This window comes from Marmota flaviventris, chromosome 16 (genome assembly GCF_047511675.1).
Source record: "Marmota flaviventris isolate mMarFla1 chromosome 16, mMarFla1.hap1, whole genome shotgun sequence".
In the NCBI taxonomy this organism is placed as follows: Eukaryota; Metazoa; Chordata; class Mammalia; order Rodentia; family Sciuridae; genus Marmota; species Marmota flaviventris.
In genome coordinates this window covers 71,030,872-71,054,372 of record NC_092513.1, presented here as the reverse complement: position 1 = coordinate 71,054,372, position 23,501 = coordinate 71,030,872, and the positions used below count along the sequence as shown (strand labels likewise).

At 46.7% G+C, this 23,501-nt stretch overlaps 1 protein-coding gene across 1 annotated transcript in view; it reads left to right on the top strand.

Moving 5' to 3' along the window:
- Window positions 1–3,255: 3,255 nt before the first annotated feature.
- Window positions 3,256–23,501, top strand: part of Hsd17b3 (hydroxysteroid 17-beta dehydrogenase 3) — a 31,588-nt gene continuing 11,342 nt past the window's right edge. The window contains exons 1-6 of the mRNA XM_027955814.2: window positions 3,256–3,409; window positions 6,269–6,315; window positions 16,770–16,845; window positions 18,490–18,597; window positions 19,909–19,976; window positions 22,168–22,203. Coding sequence (XP_027811615.1) covers window positions 3,256–3,409; window positions 6,269–6,315; window positions 16,770–16,845; window positions 18,490–18,597; window positions 19,909–19,976; window positions 22,168–22,203 — 489 coding nt within the window. The remainder of the gene's footprint in view (window positions 3,410–6,268; window positions 6,316–16,769; window positions 16,846–18,489; window positions 18,598–19,908; window positions 19,977–22,167; window positions 22,204–23,501) is intronic.

The window sequence follows — 23,501 nt, the reverse complement described above, 5'->3', positions numbered from 1 at the left end:
GTTTGCTGTCTAAATTATAAGTCACATTCTATTTGGTTTACTCATCCACCTGTTCAGAAATATTTGGCTCATTCTTTATTTGGGGCCTTTATAAGTAAAGTTGCTGTGAATATTCATGTGCAACAAAAAGTTCAACAGGAAGGAAAATTGGACATATTTGGATATTTAGCTTAAGGACATAAGAACTTACCTTCGGGCCAGCAGTTTTCCTCCCAGGGGGACTGCACAATGCCACTGATCATAGCACTATTTGTATTAGCAAAAGACTGGGGACCATCAAAGAGTATGCGTAGGGGTGTCCACGAGTATGGTGCATCTTCATCAGAGTCCTGTGAGGGTGTAAAAATAACCAAAAGGAAAGAAGAAATCTATATCAACTGGGAGGCAATTACAGAATCTGTTGTTAGGTAAAAAGCAGCAAGATGCAGAAAAGAATGCGGTGCTGGAGTTCATTAAAAAAAAAAAATACAGGGGCTGGGGTTGTGGCTCAGGGGCAGAGCACTTGCCTAGCACGTAGGAGGCACTGGGTTCCTCCTCAGCACCACATATAAACAAATAAAGGTCCATCAACAACTAATAAAATATTTTTTAAAAATACAGACAAGTAGTAAAAATTTGTATGTACGTGTGTGTGGATTACACATAATGACTCGTGTATTCATAGAGATGTGTATGCATATGAATATGTGTTCTTAGAAATATGAATGTGTGTGTTCACAAATGGATGAATAATAAAAACTGAATAAAAGTTTGAGGTTACCTTTAGAGAGAGGAAGCAATTAGAACAGAGGGCATTAAGATCAACTCAAAGACTTTTCTCAATGCATCTTCCTTTGTAAATTTGACTTTGAAACTATGTGGATGTTGTACACATTTATAAAACAAAATTAAATCACAAAGAATCAAAAAGATATAATTTCTTTAAAAAAATAAAAGAAACATCAGTATATATACCCCAGACATAAAAGCAAACGTAATGCTAGAATTCAAGATGATCAGTATCAGAGAAAGACGATCTGAATACAGAATCAAGTATATTAAGTGTGGGCTGGGGATGTGGCTCAAGCAGCAGCATGCTCGCCTGGCATGCGTGGGGCGCTGGGTTCGATCCTCAGCACCACATAAAATAAAATAAAGATGTTGTGTCCACCGAAATCTGAAAAAAAAGTATATTAAGTAAAACTCATATAATCCTGAATTCTAATGACTCATGAAGTATATTCACTTAAAAAAAAAAGGTTTTCCTAGTTTTGTCCCAGAAAGACTTCTAAATAGTGACAAATTCAGTAACAGCTAATAGGTGTTCAAACCATGGTATCAAGTAGGTAGTTGGTCATGCTAGTTTGGATGTCAGCCAGGGTGACTAGCTGAAGTGATAAATTTGAATTTCCTCAGCATGTGGCAAGTCCATAAGGTCAAGAGATTAGATTACATCACCAAGGAGTGAGCAAATAAAAGAGCAGAGGGTCAAGGGCTGACTCTCGGGACCTGCTGGTGTCATGTCCTTGAACCTCCAGAATCGTGAACTAAATAAACCTGTTTTCTTTACAAATTACTCAGCCTCAGGCATTTTGCTCTAGCAACATGAAACAGATGAAGACCGTCATAAAGAAGGATTAAATCATGGCATTCACTGGTAAATGGGTGGAAATAGAGACCATCATCGTGCTAAGTGAAATAAGTCAGATGCAGAAAGTCGAGGGCCAGATGTCTTCTCTCATCTGTGGAAGCTGGAGCAAAATAAGGGAAAATAGGAGGTGGAGACTGGATGTCATAGAGACATAGGGAAGACCAGTGGAACAGAAGAAGGAGATGGAGACTGAAGGAGGAGGAGGGATGGGAAAGGGGAGGAAATGTGGAATGAATTTAATAAAGTCATGTTCGGTGCATATATCAACACGCCAACAGTGAATTCCACCTTGATGTGTGTTGATAAAGCACCAATCAAAAATAAATAAGTGAAAGGAAAAAAGAAACAAGCCCCGATGCAGGCAGATGGCTTCCTAGTCTCCTCACCTCCCCTGCTTGGGTTGTCGGACCACCTTCCATCTCCATCAGCCTCTGGCCGGCCATCTTCCCGCAGCAGGCCGTGACCTTTGGGAGGTATAATCCCATTGGCCTCTGCAGCGGCTTCCTACTGCCCTCAGCCTAAATTTCAAACTCCTCACCACGAGGGCCTGGCTGCTCCCCTCCTCTGTCTCCCATACTGCAATCGGAGCTCCAAGATGGAGACCCTGCTTCATTACTGTTTCATTCCCAGGGCCTTGAACAGGGGCCACCATCTGTAGGCAGTCAGCACATACTTGTTGAATAAACCCATGAGTGACTTGATTTGGCATCCTTTTTGGTTTCTGTATCACCCAGTTTTTCATTACTGTAACAAAATATCGGAGGCAGGCTAACTTTATAAAGAAAAGATGCTGATTTAGTTCACAGTTTTGGAGGCTGAAAGTCCAACCAGCACGGTGCAGGCTCTGGTGAGGGCCCCCTGGGCTGCACCACCGTATGGTGGGTTACAACAGAGCAGCAGCCACAGCTTGAAACAGGAACTCAGAGAGGTTCAAGGGTTGGGGTCAGGCATTGATGACCACTTGTTCTTGAGAGAACTCTCTAGGTGGTCAGTATTCCCCTCCAAGGGCAAACCCCTCTGCCTAAGGACCCACGGACCTCCCACGAGGCCTTACCTAAAGTTCCATTGCTTCTCACGTCTCCATGCTGGGGCAATGCTTCCAACACAGAGTTGTTGTGAGAACAAACCATAGCAGTTCCCGAATCCAGAACTCTGGGCTGCCCTTTCTTCATTGTCTTGTTTTCCTTCATGTCCACTTTTTAAATTTTTATTTTTTAAACCAGGGGCCCTTGAACCTGGAGCCACATCCCCAGCCCTTTTTAAATTTTTTTTTATTTTGAGACAGGGTCTCCCTAAGTTGCTTAGGGCCTCACTAAGTCACCGAGGCTGGCTTTGAATGTGTGGCCCTCCTCCCTCAGCCTCCCGAGTCACTGGGATTACAGGCAGGGCCACCAGCTTCCCCACAGTAACAAAGCCCAACAGTGCTCTGAAGATATCAGAAAGAAGACTTCATTCAAAAGCCCATGAATCAGAGGTTGTGTGAAGATGTTACTTTAATCTAAATGTCCCAGAGTTAATGGAATGCACCCAGTGACTCCCAGAAGGAGATGTGCCGTCCCCTAGGTGGTCCCACCCCAGGACGGGGACGGGGCCAGGCTTGAGACAGCACCTGCGGCCATACAGTCATGGGGGAGCCTCTGGACCAGTTCTTCATTCTCCTCGGGCTGCTGGTGTGCCTGGCCGGCCTGGCAAAGTGCGTGAGATTCTGCAAATGCATTTTACTGAGCTTCCGGAAAGTTCTGCCAAGGTCTTTCTTGCAGTCGATGGGACAGTGGGCAGGTAAGGGGAACTGTCCATCTCTCATTTATTTTATTATTCCTGCTTATTCCTATTTATGTCCCCAAAGATATAGTGCCTCTTTTCTCATAGGTATATCTCCATCCTTTGGGAATTTCAGTTAAATCTGATTTAATTGGGAAGTCCAGAAAGCATGAGTGAAATCAGAATTGTCTACAAAGCAAGATGTGGTAGAAGGCTCCTCAACTCTTGCTGTGCACCTGTCCCCCCAACGTCACCCCCTGGGTTTTCTTCTTCTTAGCGTGATGGTCTCTCTCTGATGATATCAATTAATAAACAAAGGCAGAAACTTCTGTATCCACATCTCTATAGATTCCTAGACCCTAGGTTATACCCATGTTGCTAAGGGGTATTTCAAAATTCTGAAATACAAATAATGTTAATTTACTTCATTAAAAAATAAGACTGGCCAGGCCCCCGATGAAGGAAGGGTATTGCAAAATCAAGGCCACGGAGATCCCTGTGGAGCTGTGTTCTCAAGATGTGAGAAGTGGCACCTGGGCCTGGTTCTCACTGATCACAGTGCTGACTGTCACCCCGCGGGATTTGTCTGGTGGAACCACCATGTGGGATTTTAGCCCCTGACTGGGGTTAAGGTGCAGACCAAGAGGTCACGGCTTTAGCATCTCCTTGAAGGAAATGCTAAGGTCTTTAGAAATACCATCCAGGGCTGGGGCTGGGGCTCAGAGGTAGAGCGCTCGCCCAGCATGTGTGAGGCCCTGGGTTCGAGCCTCAGCACCACATAAAAATGAATAAATAAAAATAAAGGTATTAAACAAAACAAAACAAAAAATCTTTTAAAAAAAGAAATATCGTCCAGGCTAAATGGGAAAGACTGTCACACCGTTATGGGGCTTTCAGAGAAAAACACAGAATACCCAGTTAAAATGGAGTTTCAGATAAACAAGTTCTGATTTTTTAATATATTGCAATCCAAGTATTGCACGGAACGCATTATACTAAAATATCATTTGTTTTTTACCTGAAATTCAAATTAATGGGGCATCCTGTATCCTTCTTTGCTAAACCGGGCAACTTTACAAACATAGCAATGGAAATTTAAAAACATTACCACACGGAACATTGTTTACAATGACAAGTGGATTTATAACCCATGCTGCCTGCGGTGTGTGTGTGTGTGTGTGTGTGTGTGTGCACGCGCTGTCTCCCCTGCTGGGAGGGCATGCTGTCTCCAGTGAACTCACCGAGTGCTGAGCCCTGGATATTCTGGACGCACACGCCCTGCTCCACACAGACTCAAACGCTCACACACCGGGTGGACTCGGGACTCTGCTTAGCCTCTGCCCCCTGATGTAGGATACAAAAAAAAAGTTCAAATGGACCAGAGAATTTGACCATTTGTGGACTCAAGGTGTAAAACCTAATCTTTAAAAAAAGTTTTTTTTTTTTTTGTTTGGTACTGGGGATTGAAACCAGGGGAGCTTTAACAGCTGGGCCACATCCCCAGCCCTTTTTTTTTAAAAAAAATATTTAATTTTGGATAGGGTCTCAGCAAGTTACTTAGGGCCTTGCTAAGTTGCTGAGGCTGGTCTTGAACCTGCCATCCTTCTGCCTCAGCCTCCCAAGCTGCTGGGATTACAGGTGTGTGCCACCACATCTGGCCAGCCTAACCTGTTTTTAATGAGTAAGAGGGAATAGAGTTATTGCCAGCAAGAGTAGAATGTTGCTGAGGCATAGGTAGACTTCAGGGAGGACAAGTGGGGACAACAGGAAAACCCGTCACTAGAGATAGAAGTTTTCAACTTTACAGATGAGAGTACCCTCAGCTCCAAGCTTGATTTCCTAAGTTATTTCCCTGGTATGTCTGTATAGGCTTGTGGTCCCAAAGTCAGGTAGCATGAGTTCAAATCCTTTGGTCTTCAGTTTTAGCAGTGAGACCTTGATCAGATGAAGAACTTTCCTCTTTTGGAGCTTCCTCAGTGATGAACAGAGGATCGTGACACCTTCTGGGCTTGTTTTGAGCATGCAATGAAGAACAGTCCATGCAGAAAGTGATCGTGATCACCATCATCATACCTGTCATTACCTTAACTACGCGGGTGATTGTGAAGATTCCCCGCGGGGGGTGGGGGTGGGGGGGTGGGGCGGGAAGGCAAGATGTACAACAACCTTGAGCGAGTACCTTGGCCTTGAAATGTTGGTGTCAAGGCCATTCACAGGTGTGTGTGTACTTAATGCAGTGAATGTTCAAATTGGGACATTCCCGTGAATGAGGCTCATTCTGGACCTCATCACTAACAGCTCTGCCATGCTGGAGACAACAGGACTACAAGACCTATTGGTTGTATGTTAATAGAAAGTTCTATGGAGTGCAAATTCTCCAAGTTCCTTCAGGCCACCGCATTCCCTCTGAGCATTTCTATATTCTCCTCTTTGCTAGGTCCCTTATCTTCCACAGGCTGCCCTGTGGGGTGGGGATGGAGGCGGGGTGGAAGCACTGGGCATGGGAGTGATTACAGGGCGCACTGCTTGCCCTTGACCATGTGGTGTCCCCTGTTTCAATCCTCAGGTCTGGATACATTGTTTCCTGGCTGAGGTTCTCTGCACATTTCACAGTATATTTCTCATTGCCTCACCAGGTCCTTAAACAACACAACAGCAAAGAAACAAACCCGACCCTCAAAACAACTCACCCTTCCCCCGGAGGGTTAGTAGGGGTTGGCCAAGGGCTGGGAATTTGGAGCAGAGAGGAGCCAGGCCGCTGTGGGCGTTGAGTATCCTAGACCCCAGGCTGGCCAGACAGGGTAGCCCAGGAGAAGGAGGAACGTATACAGATGAATCCTCTGTTCCCTTGTTTAAAACTGTTCCTGCCTTTTGCAGTGGTCACCGGAGCAGGAGATGGGATTGGGAAAGCATACTCACTGGAGGTAAGGGGCTTCTACCATTTTTTTTTTCCTTTGGGACAGAGTTTTGCTGGGTTGCCAGGCTGACCTTGAACTCCAGGGCTCAAGCAATCTGCCTGGGACCGTGGGTGTATACCACTGAGCCAGTTTGGGATTGTCCTCTTAGAGACAGTGTCCCCGTACATAACACATTGTGTGATACCCTCCTCAAACACTAATTCTCCCCATATATAAAAGCAATAGACATTCACTTAAGAAGGAACATTTTTTATAGAAGACTAAAAAAAAATCATAATCTCATCCCCTGGACACTTTCTTTAAAATAACAAATAAACAAACCAAACCCAAACAAAATAAATACAGCGGTATTCAAAGGTGACAGTTCCTTCACCTAAGAATTATTTTAGGAATTTATGGGGCACTGCTATTTTCCAATGTAACTGCGTCACAGCGTTTATGTAGTGTATGAACTTAGGAACAATTTAAAGCTGGGCATGGTGGGGCACACCTGTAATCCTAGCAGCTCTGGAGGAGGCTGAGGCAGGAGGATTGTGAGTTCAAAGCCAGCCCCAGCAATTTAGCAAAATTCCCTAAGCAACTCAGTGAGACCCTGTCTCTAAATAAAATAATAATAAAAAGAGGGCTGGGGATGTGGCTCAGTGGTCAAGCACCCCTGGGTTCAATCCCTGGTACCAAGGGTGGGGGGAACAGGAAGAAAAAAAAAAAAGAAACACAAAAAACTTTAAAAATTATAAATACTCCCTTTTTATTCATGTTCACATACAGCTTTGGAAAATATTGCTTTAGTGATGATTTGTGTGGGCAAGTAGTATTACTTATGACTTTCATTTCAATAGGTTAATATGCATTACAAAATATTATGTGAAAAGAGCATCTGATAGAGCTTGGGAAGGTGGTTAGCATCTTTGGGTGTGTTATTCTATGCTTGCTGTTTTGCAGATAGATAGACTTTTAAATAAAATTTTTTTTTTTTAGGTGCTGGGGAGGGAACTCAGGGACCTGCAGGGATCTAGGCCAGGGCTCTACCACTGAGCTACACCGTCTGCTCAGTGGGTAGATTTTTTAAAAACATGTGCTCATAGCCAGTGTTGTTTCATATACTACTATTATTGTAGATTCTACATTTTCATTAATTATTGTTTTCTATAATTACTATTCCTATAATCACTGTAATTTCCTATAATTATTACCCATTTTGTTTCTTCCTCATTCTGTTATGCTGACTTCTAGAACAATGGAAGAAACAGAAAGAATCCTGAAATTTTTATAAGAGGAAGTCTGTTAAAAATCAATAGCCTCTTAAAAATACGATGAAAGATGTTTTCATTCACAATAGAAAAACAAACAATACTAGAAACAAACAAAGTAAAATTACAAGTCTTTTAAAAAGAACTCTATAAGACTCCATTGAGAAAGATGAGAGATCCTGAATGAGGGAGAAAAAAAATAACCACCTCTTTAAATAGAAGGATATTGAAAACCTTGCGATTTTCCCCAAGTTTGGCTCAAATCCCAGATTACACATGCCATTATTTTTTAAGTGTTATTTTTGGTTGTTAGCATTTTCTTATGTCAAAAACATGATTTTTTAAGTGGGAACATAATTTTCTATCGAGTGGATGGATACTCTATAATTTCACATTTACTTACAAATTTTCTTCATTTTATAAAGAATTGGGAACATGCTTGTGAATAAATCATACACTTTTATGCTCATCTCCAATTGTTTCAGGAGCTAATTTCCTTGCAGTGGACTTGGTGGCTTGGAGATTTTGAACATCTTTAAGCCTCTGTGCTTTCCACTGAAGTTATGGTAATTTAACTTGTGTAAAAGGCCCGGTATTAGCTCAGGCTGTTATATCAAGTCACTGTACGCCAGTGGCTTAACCAACACTGATGTTCACAGTTGTGGAGGCTGGGACATCCAGAGCCACGGCTGTTCTGGTGGCTGGTGAGCCCTCTTCCTGGTTTGCAGGTGGTGGCCTTCCCCAGGAGAGTGGAGACAGAGGAACAAGCTCTCTGTCTTCTCTAAGGACTCTGGTCCCAAGACGAGCTTCCCACCCTCGTGACCTAATTGCACTTCCCAAGACCTCGCCTCTGAATAGGATCATGTCCAGGGTTGGGATTTCGACGCAGGATGTTTCTGGAGGGACACAAACATTCAGTGCCTATGAAAAGTGCGATCAACAGTGGCACTCCCAGGAGTGTTATCCCCCCCAGAGATGGCACCTTAACAAAGCCCTGCTATGAGAAGTGACGGGTGTCTTGGAGGCACTTGATAGACACCTTGGGGATATTAACAAACCAAACCATGCCCCTTATAAGAGTTCCTTGTGCTGGACTCATGCATCTGCCCCCTATTTTCCCCTGATGGTGGAAGCCAATGACCTTCTCTCTCGAGTCTGCTTCTTTGAAGGTGAAGAGGCCTCTTTGTTCTTACCTTGGACCTGCTTATGCCGGTAGTGGCTGACCCTCCACAGACGGGCTGTGTATTTGGGTGCTGAGGTTGGAGGAATGCTTCAGCACCTCCTTTCCAAAGCAAAGTGTCTTCCATCCCCCACGTCAGAAGGAAAGCCGTCCTTGTGGTCTGCACGTGCTACAGTTTGGAATTTGAATGTCCCCAAAGGCCCCCTTCCCCTGCCTGTGGTGCTCTTGGGTGGTGGCAGAACCTTCAAGTAGGTTCTGGTGGAAGGAAACAAACTCTGACCTTCGTTCTCTTCATTCCCTAATGTCTGGATTTCTTCTTCATTCCTGAAGGATCCTTTCTCTGGACACAGGCTCCGTAACTGACTGTCCTTTTCTGTCAGCATATCATGTCCCTCCCCTGGCCTCTGGGATTTCTTAGGACAGATCTACAGTGCCTTCCCTTCCAGAGAAGTGTCGCTTCTTGCTGGGTAAGGAGCTTTCCTGGGCCGGCAGCGGTCACGAGTTTAGTGAGGATGTTTCTTGCCGTAGGGCTTCTTGGCTTTATCCTGTTCCCTGGGTCTCTTGAATCTTTGCTGGAATGTTCTGTGTTTTTCGCATGTTCACAATGGCTTGGTTGAAGAATTTTTAATGCTTCAAAATCTGCTCAGATAATTCTAAAGTCTGTGTTATCTCAACATTGTCACCTGATGATTTTCTTTTCTTCCTCTGAACTAGACTTTTTAAAAAACTTTTTGCATGATAAGTGACTCTTCTGTGAATCTTGGGCATTTGGGGTTTTATGTTGAGACTGGATCTTATCGAATCTGCTTGTACTGGGCTACGCTGACATTTCTTCAGTGTGGGGAGGAGAGGGTTCCATTTTTTTCCTACCAGGTAGGATGGAGGCCCATGTTCTCTGCTTGGCCTCCGTTAAAGGGTGCTGCCTCCTTGTTCCTGCCTGTTGGGATGGGGGGGGGTCCTGGCTCCCTCCTAGGTTTCTGCTGGTACCACTCTGGCAGAAGGGGCAGGAATGCCTCTTTGCTGTTCCCCACAAAGTCTCCATGGATATTTGGGGGGATGGCCTCCTGACCACTGCATGTGGCTGACCATGAGCTCTGCTCTGTTATCATCCCAGGGGAAGAGAGAGAGGAGGAGAGTGAAGGGTGCCTGTTACTGCTGGGTTGGGTATTTGTAAGTCCGTTTTCCACTACTATACCCAAATACTTGAGGCTGGGTTCTGTATTAAAAAAAGAGGTTTACTTGGAGGCTGAAAGTCCAAACTTGGGTGGCCTTCTTGGTTCAGCTCTGGGGGATAAACCCCCAGATGAGCCTCTGGGGGATAAGCCACACACAAACCACAGCACGTGACACTGGGTGGTGGTGGTGATGGCTCTCGTCACAGGGTCCCCAGGGTAGGAGTCTCGTCTTCTCTCAGCCTGCTGGCAGGGGTGGGGCTGGGGCTGTGGTTTCCCCAAGGTGTTTGCTGGGGGGAGAGCAATTTTGTCTACACATTTTCTGTTTTGCTAGGATCTCCCTTTTCTTGTCCTTTGGATAGAGAGAGCAGACTTTTCTTGAGATTTTTATTTTATTATTTTTTTTTTACATTTGCACCTGTTGGCATCTCTGGTCTTCTGGCTTCTCCAGCAATAAATCCAAAATATAGGAGGCAAAGAGGAAGCCCAGGGACCCCCCACTGTCCTGCTCTTCAGAGTCTCTTAATATCCAGGTTTTCAAGTTGCATGTGAGAGAAGGAATAGGGAAGGTCTTCTGGTCCATCTTCCTGGAGGCCTGCTCCACGCTGCCTCTTGGTTTAGTCTGTGTGCACATTTGGAGTCAGGCACTTGGAACCCTGCTGGGAGCAGGTGGGAACCGGTGGGTGGGTGGCTGCTGGCCCCCAGCCCTGCCCACGCTGCTCTCCCACCACGTCCCCTCCCTCTGCACCTGAACCCCAGGCCTTTCTCTGTCCCCTGCCACACAGAGGCAGCCCTGTCTTTCCTGGCCTTCCCACCCCCCGGGGTCCATCAGCCACAAACACCTTCCCGGACCCAGGCCCCAGAGCAGCAGAGAGAGCCAGGCCCTTCAGCAGGCCCCGCCATGGCTGCTCAGGAGGGGCTGCGGCGGGCGGTGGGCAGGCCGGGCTCAGCTCCGCGTCTGCAGCCTGTCAGCCCCGACGTGGGCAGCAAGATTGAGTCCTGCTCCCGCAGACAAAGGGAACAATGGCCGCCCAGACAGCCAGCCTCTGGGCCCCTCCTGGCCCAGACCACTTCACCCAGGGCTCTGGGGCTCTTGAGAGGAGGTGGCGGGCCACCAGGCAGAGAGCACCCTTTGTGCTGGAAATGCAAATCGTTTTCCACTTAGTGGGGCCTTCCCCTGGAGGCTGACCCAGGGGACGGGGAGACAAAGGTGCCTGATTCCGCACCACCCTTTTCACAGATCCCAGCCCTCAAAATTGGACAAGTGGGTGGGTGGGTTTCTGGGGAGAGAGAGAGGGGACTTGGGGGTGCCCCTGGCGGGGGTCTGCTCTGAAATGGGACAGTTTTTGGTTAGGCATTAAAAAATTTTTTTAGTTTTCTTTTCTTTTTCTTTTTTAAATGGAGTGGCCACATCTCGTGGTTTTCATTTGCATTTCCTGGGTGGAGGATGAAGTTTATGACACATGCATATCGAATCTAAAGAGATGGAAAGAAGAGACCAAGAATAAAAAAAGCCACTATCTCTTTGCCCAGATAAATCCTGCTAAGGATCATAGAGGTGCAGCCTAGAGTTAGAAAACCGGAGCATTTGGAAATGCACAGAAAGAGAAATAAACCCTGTCCCCTGCCCCACCCTGACCTGGGTCTCTCTGTGAAGGTGTCAGAATTAGCTGGAGTTTCCTGAAATGGAAATGGAAAGAGAAACCATCCTGTTTAGTGAAAGTTCAGAGAATCTTAACTCCTTGGGGCAAGGGGACACCCTCAAGGGAGAGCGTGGGTGCCCTCAGAGAGGACAGGGACAGTGTGCCTCTCCTGAGCTCCAGTTATATTGGGGATCCCAGAGAAGCCTCCAGAGAGTCCCTCCCAGGTCCACCGTCAGCCTGGGCCCAGGTGACCTAGGGCTGTCATGGCAGTGGGGACCGGAGAGTCTGATGTTATCCTGCCGTCAGTCCGACGTCCAGAGGTGGACATGGGCAGGAATCTCTGGAAACTCGAGCTCACACCCCGGTGCGTCCTCTGCAGTCGGGCTGCTGTCCAGGGGGATGTGCCTATAAAGACCGGATGCCATGGCCAGGCTGGATGTGCATGTCTTGTTCACGGACCACTTGTTAGCATGAAAGCTTGTAAGTTCTACTTTTTGTCACTCTGATGCATGTGGACCTGTTTTCTTGGCTGTTAATGCCCAGAAAGTGCCGGAACCAAATCACATGCTGAAAGGTGGCCTGGCTTCGTCCCTCCACATCTGGCCACTTGGGGGGCATCTGGGAAGGCTCCCCATCTCCGCATGGCAGAGGGCCATCCCAGTTCTTCTCAAGGTCCTGCCCTGGCAGCTCCAGGTGAGGGGCAGAGTCGGCCTAGAGTCACCGGCCAGCTCTGTCTTGTGCCAACGCGGGGGAAACAGCCGTCTGCTCTTGGGACCCCCATCTGTTTCTCAGGCCAGTGAGAGTCCTCTTGATGTCTAAATGGCTCCAGCTGCTCTCTGCTGGCCCCTTTCATCCGGCCTTCCACGGAGACAGCAGCTTTCCATTGTTTTTAGGTTCCTCTCGATTCATGTTGTTCCTGGGCTGCTTGGCTTCCACCCTGGAATTTCTGACCCAGGCTGTGGCTGTCGTGAGCCCGTGACAGTGTGCCATGGCTCTGAGAGGCAGAGAGAAAGGGACAGTCACCCAAGAGTGCATATCATTCATAGAAACAGTTCAGAGGTCACAAAAAATAATAGAGTCCTGTGTCCCTGGTCACCCAGCGTCCTTGAAGGTGCCTGTGTGTTATGCCTTACATTTCTGTTCCCTCACCCCACAAATGTAAACACCGTCATGAACACTGTGTTACTAATTTCCTTGCTTTTTAATAGGACAGTTTTATTACATACATGTGCTCCCTTAAACAACACATGGGTTGGGTTGTTTGTTTTGAACCTCATGTAAATTGAGTCATATGCATTTTTGCAGTCTATACTGGTCAAAACTATGCTTTTGAAATCCATTCATGCAGATGTGTGTAGAACATGGTCCATTCATTTTCAGTGCTGTGTAGTAGTCCATAATCATAACACTATATGATATTTCAATGTGTCCAGCTTTAGTTTTTCTTTCCTCTGTTGGCAGATATTGAAGTTGTTCCCTTTTTTCTGGTATGAACAGGTCTGTCTCCCAGAGGACAGGCACAGATGTGGAGACCACACCACAGCAAGATCTGATCTGATCATTTTATACTGTGTACATGTACTGACCTGTCACACTGTAAAATTGCTAGGATTCAATTAAAAAAAACTTATATTATAAAGCAAAATAATTTTGTCAGTTCTCAGCTGACCCTATTCCTGGTTGAGATTTCAGATCTTGTCTATCTATTTTCCAGCAAGCAAGAGTTTAGGGGATGGATTCTGTCTTCTTTGTCACATTTCCTGTGGATTTGTTTGTCTAGAAAAGAATCCCTTTCCCAGGGTTTGGTAAGGACTTTAGGGGGTAGCAAAACTGGCTGTGTATGCACTCTCCTCTCTCCTCTGTATTGTAGATCCAGGCTGTGTCTCTAATCACACCCGACATTTATTCCCCACCACTTTGCTGGAGACCTGTCAGTCTTACCATTGATCCCGACAGCCAGCTTTCCAAACAACAGGGTCTTCTGCAGCGTTTACACGCACCCACTTCACCAGGTGTGGTGTTCCTGAGGTTTGCACAGTCCACATCCCTGTCAAATGTCTGTGTGCTGCATCCAACAATTCCTGCAAGACAAATGAACATCTCCCACTGCGAGGGTCTATCTGTCACCTCTCACATAGACCCTTCCACACAAGCCATTCACTTAGGCAATCCAGGGTTGGAAACCTTATATCTTCCTGAGGAATTCAACCTTTCACTAGTTTTAGCTCTAGTAGTGCTTACTTGCTTCACACCCATTTTGATTAATATTAATAAAGCTGTGCCTTTTTCATTTTGGTTTTTACTTGCTGCTAGTCTATTCATGCAGCTACGTTGGGTAATCATGGATAATAAAAACACGTTTCCCAGATCTGGGGAAGTCCAAGATCAAGGCACAGCAGATCTGGGGTCTCCTGGGGCTCCTTCTCTGCTACCAAGATGGCAGCTCTGGCTGGTCCTTGCCCAGTGCCTGTCCTATAAGGGCATTGATCAGGACCTAATCACTTCCTGAAAGGTCGCACCTCTTAAACCATCACCTTGGAGCTCAAATTCCAGCGTAGGAATTTTGGAGACATACACATGTATATAGTTTAAATATATGTAGTCGTTCACACGTGTGTATGATTTATATACACATGAACATGTATGTCTATATATGTGCACACACACACACACACACTGATGATCTAGATCCCCGAGTCACTGCATGCAGGGGCTACCCTGAGGTGTCACATTGCTTGCAGGAGATGCTGTGTGTGACACCGTAGCACTGTCTCTCCTGGTCAGCTTATTAAAGTCATATAAAGGAGAAAAATTACAATGGAAATTAAGTGAATGGAAAAATTAAAATAAGATAGGCTATTGTAACAACTCCACACTCTCAATACATGTTGCTTGGTTAAATCTACCCCTAGGTAACAGATACTCAGGTGAAGCTAAGAAAACAAAACCCGATGGTGAAGGAAGGTTGAAAAATGGAGGATTGGAATAAAGTCAACTTGGAAAATGCAAACCAGAAAAGAGGAGTAGGAGCAATGTCCGTACCCAACAAGATGTAACTCAGGACAGGAATGATGAAAGAGGAATAATCACGTTGATAAAACTCAGGTCACTGATATTGAACTTATTCTATTCCTGCCAATATTATGTCGAAATATAAAAAATGGAATCTAGACAAAATAGAAATGATTGAAAAACTCACAACACTGTGGGAGATCATCATGTCTTTTTCAGAAATGGAAATATGAAGAAATCTAAAGTACAACCAGGGTTTTAAGGTAGCAGGACTCTCGGGACCCAGGAGGCCTGTCCCCTGTTCAGTTCCTGCTCACTGCCAGTTCCTTCTCGGCCTCGGGGCCTGTCGCTCTCTGACCCCTCTTAGTGAAGAAGGTGCTCTGCTTTGCTTCCAGATACAAATGTGGTTTCAATTCCATGGGGGACCAGTACCCAGGCTCTTTCAGTCCCCGGCATGTCGGACACCTGACCAAAGTCATGCCTACTCCTTTCCCCTGCCTCAGAGGCCACCTAAATAAATAAATAGATAGATAGATAGATAGATAGATAAATAAATAAATAGATAGATAGATAAATAAACACAGAATAAAAACGATATCCTGGTGATTCACACATGCTCAGTCACACTGATAATTGGAAAAACAGAAATTAAAACAATGAAGGGATACATCAGGTTGAAAAAGGTGTGAACATCAAATAGATATCAATGAGACCGTGGAGAGACGGCTATGATCATGCTTTTGATGACACAGTGTGAAGAGGGGGCGATTTGACAATAGAATTAAAATTAACAAGCATGTAGCCTGTGACGTGGCGATTCCACCCGTCCACTCCAGCAATCAATGTATACAGACACGCCAAGAAGGGCTTCTTCTGTAGTGATACTGGCAATAGGAAAATTTGAAAATAACCTAGGTGCTCAACGAAAGGGGAACTACAGAACACTAGGAAGCAATGAGGAAAGAGTCACATGGTCCTTCAGGGCCCAGGGTGGAGGTGGATATAGCCCCAGAGACAAGACACATCATTAAGGGAATGTTGCAAGACCATAGTTAAGATGACAATTATGGAGGATTTGGAGACATTGATCCCCCCAAACCAACTTTCACTCCTATCTGTACCTATACATGCCACAGGTGCAGGGAAGTCGGAGCAGGATCCATACCACATGGGAGGCAGAGGAGCTATGTGGGGAGATGGGACTAGGGGACATTGGGGACTCTTTTTGCCTTGGTGTTGTTTGAGTCTTTTACAACGAGCGTGTAGCTCTGTGATTAACAATGCAGTTTTCTAATTAAAATAGAAAAAGATGTAAATGTTAAGGCTCCAACTCCAGAGATTTTTTACTTGGATGGTTTTGGTGGGAATGGGTGGATCTTGATGGCTCCCCACGTGATCCTGACACTTGGGCCTGAAGAGTGCACAAGAGGGTCCTGGGGGCCACATGGTCAACTCTATATAACTCGGCTCCTTCCGTGTTTTCGGGAACATACAATTCTTTATTAAAATCACAGCTAAGAAACATTGTTTTAAATTGTGGGGCGCTGTTCTAGACAGATGCAGCTGCCCCTGGGTACCTGCACAGGACTGGTAACCCTGTGGACACCAAACACCACGGATGCTCAAATCTTTTATACAAGACGGCACAGTACTTTGTCTGTGATCTATACGCATCCTCTGAACATTTTAAATCATCTCCAGGTTACTGAAATGGTTTTTTTTATACATATATTATTTAAGGAAAAATGACAAGGGAAAGAGGTCTGTACATGTTCAGTACAGATATGATTATTTTCTCCCAAATATTTCCAACCTGTGATTGGTTGACCCCAGTGATGTGGAATCCCAGAATCTGGAGACCTGGGTATAGTATATGGTTCCTAATAAGATGAGTTCCTATGCTCAGCGAACCCCACATGTTCCAGACGTTGGGCCTGTAGAAGAAAAGCATTTATGGTAGCTCCTGGTACAAATGTCACATGTGATGAAGCATCAATTACTATTAGGATGCCGCTGTCAGCCCTGTCCAGGGGACTGTGTTGCCCATCACTCAAACCCTTTGTGCCTTCTGCGTGGTGAAGCCTGGAGAAACAAGTATGGCATCCTGCAACCCAGAGAGACAGCTGGGGACCAGTCCACCTGGCAAGCAAGCCTCCTGCCCCCACTGATTAACGTCTTCATCCTTCCCCTCCCCACCCCCTAGTTGGCAAAATGTGGACTCAACGTTGTGCTTATCAGCCGGACCCTGGAAAAACTGCAAGTCCTTGCCAGGGAGATTGGTGAGTGATGCCCCAAAGAAGGGAGGTGCTCATGGAGCCCCCCAGCCCAGCCGGCCCCTGTCCTGCCTGTGGATTCCCAATCGGCCATCTGCAGCCTGGGGTGACCTTGGTGCCAGGGAGAACCCAGTTTATAAGGTGAAGCTCAAGGTCTAAGGCGCAGGCTCCGGCTCACCATGGATCCGTGGGCTGGGGGAGGCAGGCAGGGGCTCAGGCACAAGTAGGTCCACCATCTTCTCTGACCCAGGGGCTTCATGCTTAGAACGACATCTGCTCACGCAGAGGTCCCAGCTGCTTGGTAGCTTCTGCGGCTCTTTTCAAAAGCAGAATCAGTGTCAGGGCCTTCCTGTGTCTATGCCTTGCTCCTTGCAGGAGGGTGAGTGATAAGTCTTCCTGGTGCTCGTCAGATTTTTTTAAAAGAAGATCTGATCAAGGGTTGCCATGTATGGTTGCGAGAGTCGTACACCGTACAACCCACAGAGGCAGCTTTTATGTCGTAATGTTTTATTAAGATGATTTGCTTAGAAGTGTCATTAGTTAATATTGACCACCTATTTCCTTTGGGGTGTTTGAACTTTAGTACTCATTAAGTTATTAATGAATAAGCTTTCTAATGCAAAGGGATGGGTCTTCAATTATGAAGATTTGTGAGGGCCGTGGCAGGCTGTCTAGGATCAGCCATATTTGTTTGGGGAGGTTTGGGATGGGATGGACGTGGGAGTTGGGGCTGTGCAGTCACACCCAGAAGGCTCAGTGACCTTAAACTGTTGAATCCTGCTTTTGTTCTGCGTCTGGCTATTAGGAGTAACTTTTGCTCAGACCCAGATACTCTTGAGGGCTTTCCTCACAATGGCAAACTGTGCTTTTTATCATCCTTCTGAAAAGCAAGCAGTGTCTTCAAGAGAATCCCATTTCCCCAAACTGGGCCTCACGCTGGTCCTCAGCCACAGTGGGCCCCACTCACTCCAAAGGCAAAGGGATCTCACCAAGGAATGGCTGAAGTGTCTGAGGCTCTGTCCTCGCCCGAAGACCCCTCGCACAAGGCACGCTCACAGGACAGTGGACGGGGCGCGGAGCGTGGTGCCAGCAGAGTGTGGGTGCCTTGGGCCAGATGCTGGCTTCCCTGAGCCCCGGCCTGCTGTGGCACCTGGGGACAGGGCTGACTGCATGCAGGAGGGAGATTAAGATAGGACATCGCTTAGGCAAGGGCTCCAGTGCTGGACAGACGGGGGGTGGTGTGACCCTGCGGAGGGGACCTGACCCTGAGCAGAGGCGGCAGCAGATCTGGCTTTGGCTGGAGTCTGGGGTCTCAAGCTCGAGCCGTCTGTAGTCACCTGAGGTGCTTTGGAAGGGACAGCCGGCCCCTCGCCTGTGGTCTGGGCCCCCACTTTGAGAGGCGTGGCATTGCCATTCTGCCCACTGTGGGGCGTTTCCTGCCCCCTGGGGTGACCCTGGAAGGGCAGAGCAGGCCCCAGATTGCCCACCACCCTCCCAGGGGGTATCCAGCGCTCCCTTATTTCCTGGGGGGCGTCTGGCTGTCCTCTTGAACGTCTGCTTAGGGACTGTAGGAGGGTCCCCGGAACTTCAAGGTCCAGAGAGGGACTTGCCCGCTTGTTCCTTAAACATCACCCCTTGGCCCTAACGCAGAGCGAAGCACAGGGAGCCGTGTGAGGGTGATCCAAGCAGATTTTACCAAAGATGACATCTATGAGTCGATCCAAGAGGAGCTGAAAGGCTTAGAAGTTGGAATCTTAGGTAAGTGCATTGCAAGATGCAAAGCTTGGGATGCGCAGTGAAAAGAATCATCTTTGGTGAAGCTCAAGAATTTCTTGGTAGCTTAAACCTAACCCACGACTGTATTTTAAGCTGTAGCATGAAAATGATTATTCTGCAGCCATCACAGGATTCAAAAATTAATATATGGTCGAGGGACGTGTCAGACTTCCACATTCTGACCTTCCAAACTAGATTTTTTAATATGAAAGTGAATTTTCTTTCACAGACCTGATGTTGATGTTTGATAGCAAAAAAACCATCCCAGAAACACTGACCTGAAGGAGTTAGGTCAGCAAACAGACGCAGGAGGTGTCGTCCACAAGGTGGTTGGAGAACTCACATCTTTTGCTTTCAGAACACAAGACAGTATTTTTCTGAAATGATTTATAGAGAAGATATCTTCTAGCCCCATGCCAAGTGCAATATTTGAAGAAAGTAATATTTGGTTCCTAAACTTCCTGCTGAATTTAAAAGATAATTACATTTTCACAAGTAAAAATGGGAAGCATATCACTGCAGAAAAATTGGAAAGGATTGGAAGACGTAGCCACATAAAAGAAATATGAATTTCTTTCTTTTTTTTTTTTCTTTCTTCTCCTTCTTCTTTTTTCCTGGACTGAACCCAGGGTGCTCTACCATGGAGCCACGTCCCTACATCTTTTTATTTTTTATTTAGAGACAGGGTCTCACTGAGTTGCTCCGGGCCTTGCTAAATGGCGGAGGCTGGCTTTGAACTTGTGATCCTTCAGCCTCAGCCTCCTGAGTTATTGGGATGACAGGCGTGGGCCACTGCACCCAGCTATGAATTTCTTAAACTCTCCCAAATCCAAGATAACATCTTGTTGTGCACTCTTCCCAACCTATATACATATTTTCCAAACTGGGATCATATGTACATGCTATTTTGTAACAGGAAAAAATCCACTTATATCACAAATGTCTTCCCGTGTCTATAAAATTCTAAGCAGCCAGAGTTTTTTTTTTTTTTTTTAATTTTTTTATTGGTTCCTTTTAGTTACACGTGACAGTAGAGTGTCTTTTGACATGTCATACCGACACAGGGCATAACCTCATATCTTGTGGTAGCAGCCATGGTTTTTAGTGACTGGGCTGCAGACCAACCGGCCCTGACGTGTTCCGCGGGCCTCCTGTTATGGACGACGTGTTTTCTGCCATCTGGTCTCCTTCCTGCGTCAAATCCTGTTGCACTGAGCAACGTTGTATATGGATATTTTTGTCCAGGTTTCTTCAGGCTCTTCTGACCCATTCTTGTCTTGTGTCTTTGGTCAGTCAACAACGTGGGGATGCTTCCAAACCTTCTCCCGAGCCGTTTCCTCAGTGTGCCGGATGAGATCCAGGTGGGCCATGTTCTTCCCTCCCAGGTACACAGGGAACACGATGAGCACAGGTGACTCTGTGTGGCTGGACGATCATTCTCTGGGGGCTCTGTGCCCTGCTGTATAGAAGCGTAATTCTGCCCAACAAATTCAGAGACAGTATGATGTACGTGGGAGCTGCCCACTCTTTGGCTCTAGTCTGTTTTCCTAGATAATAAGATTTATTCAACTTTCAGTGCGAGGGGGATACAGCCATCCCTCAGTACCCAAGGGGGACTGGTTCCAGGGCCCCTGGGATATCAAAATCCATGGAGGGCATGGAATTTGCATATTACCTGTACAAATCATCCAGTATGCTCTAAGACTTCCCTTATAATGCCCAATAAAATACTAATGTCCTGCACATAGTTGTTTTATACTATTATTGCTTAGGAAATAAGGACAAGAAAAAGTCTGTATGTATTCAGTACGGGTGTAATTATTTTTTTAGTTGTAGTTGCTTGGACACAGTTCCTTTATTTTATTAATTTTTTGTGTGGTGCTGAGGATCGACCCCAGGACCTTGCACGTGCTAGGCGAGTGCTCTACCACTGAGCCACAACCCCAGCTGCAGGTGCAATTTTTAAAAGAAACGATTTTGATCCATAGCTGACGTGGAGCCTGAGAACAAGGAGGACTGATTGTGTCTGACTCAGACTCTGTGGCTGGAGGTGCTGTACGCTCAGTGATCTCGGCTCAGGCCCACGGCTGCTGGTGTGGTCAGGGGTAAATGTTTTGCATTGAACAGTCCTCAAAGGCAGGCCGTTGGCCATTCTCATGGCCCTGAGCTGTGAAGTCATGGGGTGTGCCAGCCCGAGCAGGCTGTTGCACTCCTGTCCCTCAGTTCCGTACGGGTCTCTGCAGCCCTGTCCCGTTGGCCCATGAGGCCAGGTGGCGGGGACACTGAAGCCCCTCCTCCCCATCCTCCTGTCTGGACCAAGGTCTGTTCTCTGCACTTCCTGTTTCTGAAACAAATCCGTGTCTCTGCCTTCAGCAAGTTCCATGATCATGTCTCTATGCCTGCATCTGTGCTTGCGTCTGTCTGTCCCTCTTTGGTCTTGGGTGATCCTAACAATGTCTTCACCTGTCCTCTCTGGTCCAGCACCTCTGACAGCTTGGACTGTATGACCATCCCCCTTGCTGTCTCCTAGACCCACACACCCTTCTTCCTTCGGTTGGAAATGGATCACAGGTGCTCCCAGACTTATGATGAGGTCGCCCCAATAAGCCATCACACACTGAAAATGTCCTAAGTAAAAACACACCTGACCCGGACATCGTACCAGCAGCACTCAGAGAGAGAGTGGGTTGCTCCCCGTGCAGCTGAGGGTAGATTGCAGCCACCATACAGTAGCTCAAGGGGGTGGGCCTTTGCACACCTGTAATCCCACCCCTACACTATGCCTCTGCACACCTGTAATCCCAGCATCCTGGAGGCTGAGGCAGGAGGATCACGAGTTCAAGACCAGTGTCAGCCACTTAGCGAGGCCCTGTGCAACTCAGTGAGACCCTGTCTCTAAATAAAATGTTAAACAAAAGGACTGGGGATGTGGCTGAGTGGTTAAGTGCCCTGGGTTCAATCTCCCTGTATACCAGAAAAAGAGTATTGCGTCACATGTTGTTGCTGGTCGAGGGAAAAGATCCAAAATCAAAGTGTGTTTTCTACCACACAGGTGTTGGTTTTGTATCTGTGAAGGTGAACCATCCTAAGTCAGGAATCCTCGGTATCTTCCTGTGAAAAAATTTATTCCTCCTGATTTTTCCAGCAGACTCTTAATTGATCTCGATCTGGGCTGGGTGTGGTAGCGCACACCTGTCGTCCCAGCAACTCAGGAGGCTGAGGCAGGAGGATCTGCAAATTTGAGACCAGCCTCTAAGAAATCAAAAGGGCTGGGATGCGGCTCCGTGGTAGAGAGCCCTGGGTTCAATCCCTGGTTACACTCCCTCCCCAGCCCCAAGCCACACCTGGGTAGAATTGTAGAGTGACTGTCAGATGTCACTGGATTCTGGGGCTCCCTGGCCGGACGGCAGCCGGGAGCCTCATATGACGGCTGAGGTGGAGGCTCCCACCGGCCGGTGTCCTTTGCCCACTCGTGGTTCTCGAGCCCTGAACACTTCCTGGGACGGTTTCCCTGCTGCTCGGCTGATGTGTGGTTGTGATTTCTTATTTCAGAGCCTCATCCAGTGCAATGTCACCTCCGTGGTCAAGGTACGTGGTACACCTGTGCTAACTGAAACGTGGTGGCTGTTGGAGTTTGGAAGTGCAGGGGAAGTGCCCCCTCGGCCCCCAGGGGGAGGATGGCCTGAGACACAACCTCGAGACTGTCTCAGCCACGACTCTTCCTCTCCAGTATCTGCAGCCTATTTTCACATTCAGTTTGGTCACGCGTGAGGCATGTAATGCTGGGACTTGTTCAGAATTCCAGGGACATTTAAAAAGTTTAAACACTTTCTCTGATTTGAGGCTTCGTAAATAGAATAAAGTTCACTCTGTTGGGGGAAATGCCCGAGGGCTTGACTTAGGTTTCCTGGACTTTTGTGGTTCAATATGTATTTATTGAGTTGAAGTTCAAGGTCATCTATCCCATTGTCTTCTCTTCCCCATGGTTTTGCTTTATTATATATATATATATATATATATATATATATATATATATATATATACAGGGATTGAACCACAGAGCCACATGCCCAATCTTTTTGTTTCATTTTGAGACAGGGTCTTGTTGAGTTGCTGAGGGCCTCGATAAGTTGCTGAGGCTGACCTTGAACTCACGAACCTCCTGCCTCAGCGTCTGAGCTGCTGAAGTTATAGGCGTGTGCCACCATGCCAGGCTGGAAATTCTGTATTTTGAGGGAGAAAGAGAGAGGGAAGGCACATTCGCATTACTTTTATCACAGTGTGCTATTATAATTGTTCTGTTTTGTCCTAGGGGCTGTTAATCTCTTACCAGGCCTAGTTTATAAACTAAACTTTACCGTGGCGCATGGAGGGGTAGTACTATCCTTGATTTCAGACTTCCACTGAGGGTCTCAGAGGGTATCCCCACAGGCCAGTGGAGACTACTGTATTCAGATCCCAGCAAGGCTGCTAATTGGTTGGTCAGCACTGGGCAGGTTACCTAGCTCCCTGAACCCCAGATTCTGCACCTGTTACTAAAGCGTGCTGGAGCAAGTACTTAGGTACAGTCTGCCTGGGGGCCTTTGGCTATTCAGCTGCAGTCTCAGTTTAGTGTGACTCCCCCAAAGCTACCCTATCCTATGCCTTTGCATGAAAAAGAAAGAGGTGCCCCTCTTGGGACAGTTTAGAGAAAGTTTCCCCTTGAGAATGGATGCAGTCTCAGGCCCCATGACTTGGTGGGTAGATGATACTTTTTTTTTTTTTTTTTTTGTACTGGAAAGATTGAACCCAGAGATGCTTAGCCACTGAGCCACATCCCCAGCCCTTTTTATATTTTATTTAGAGACAGGGTCTCACTGAGTTGCTCTGGACCTTGCTGAGTTGCT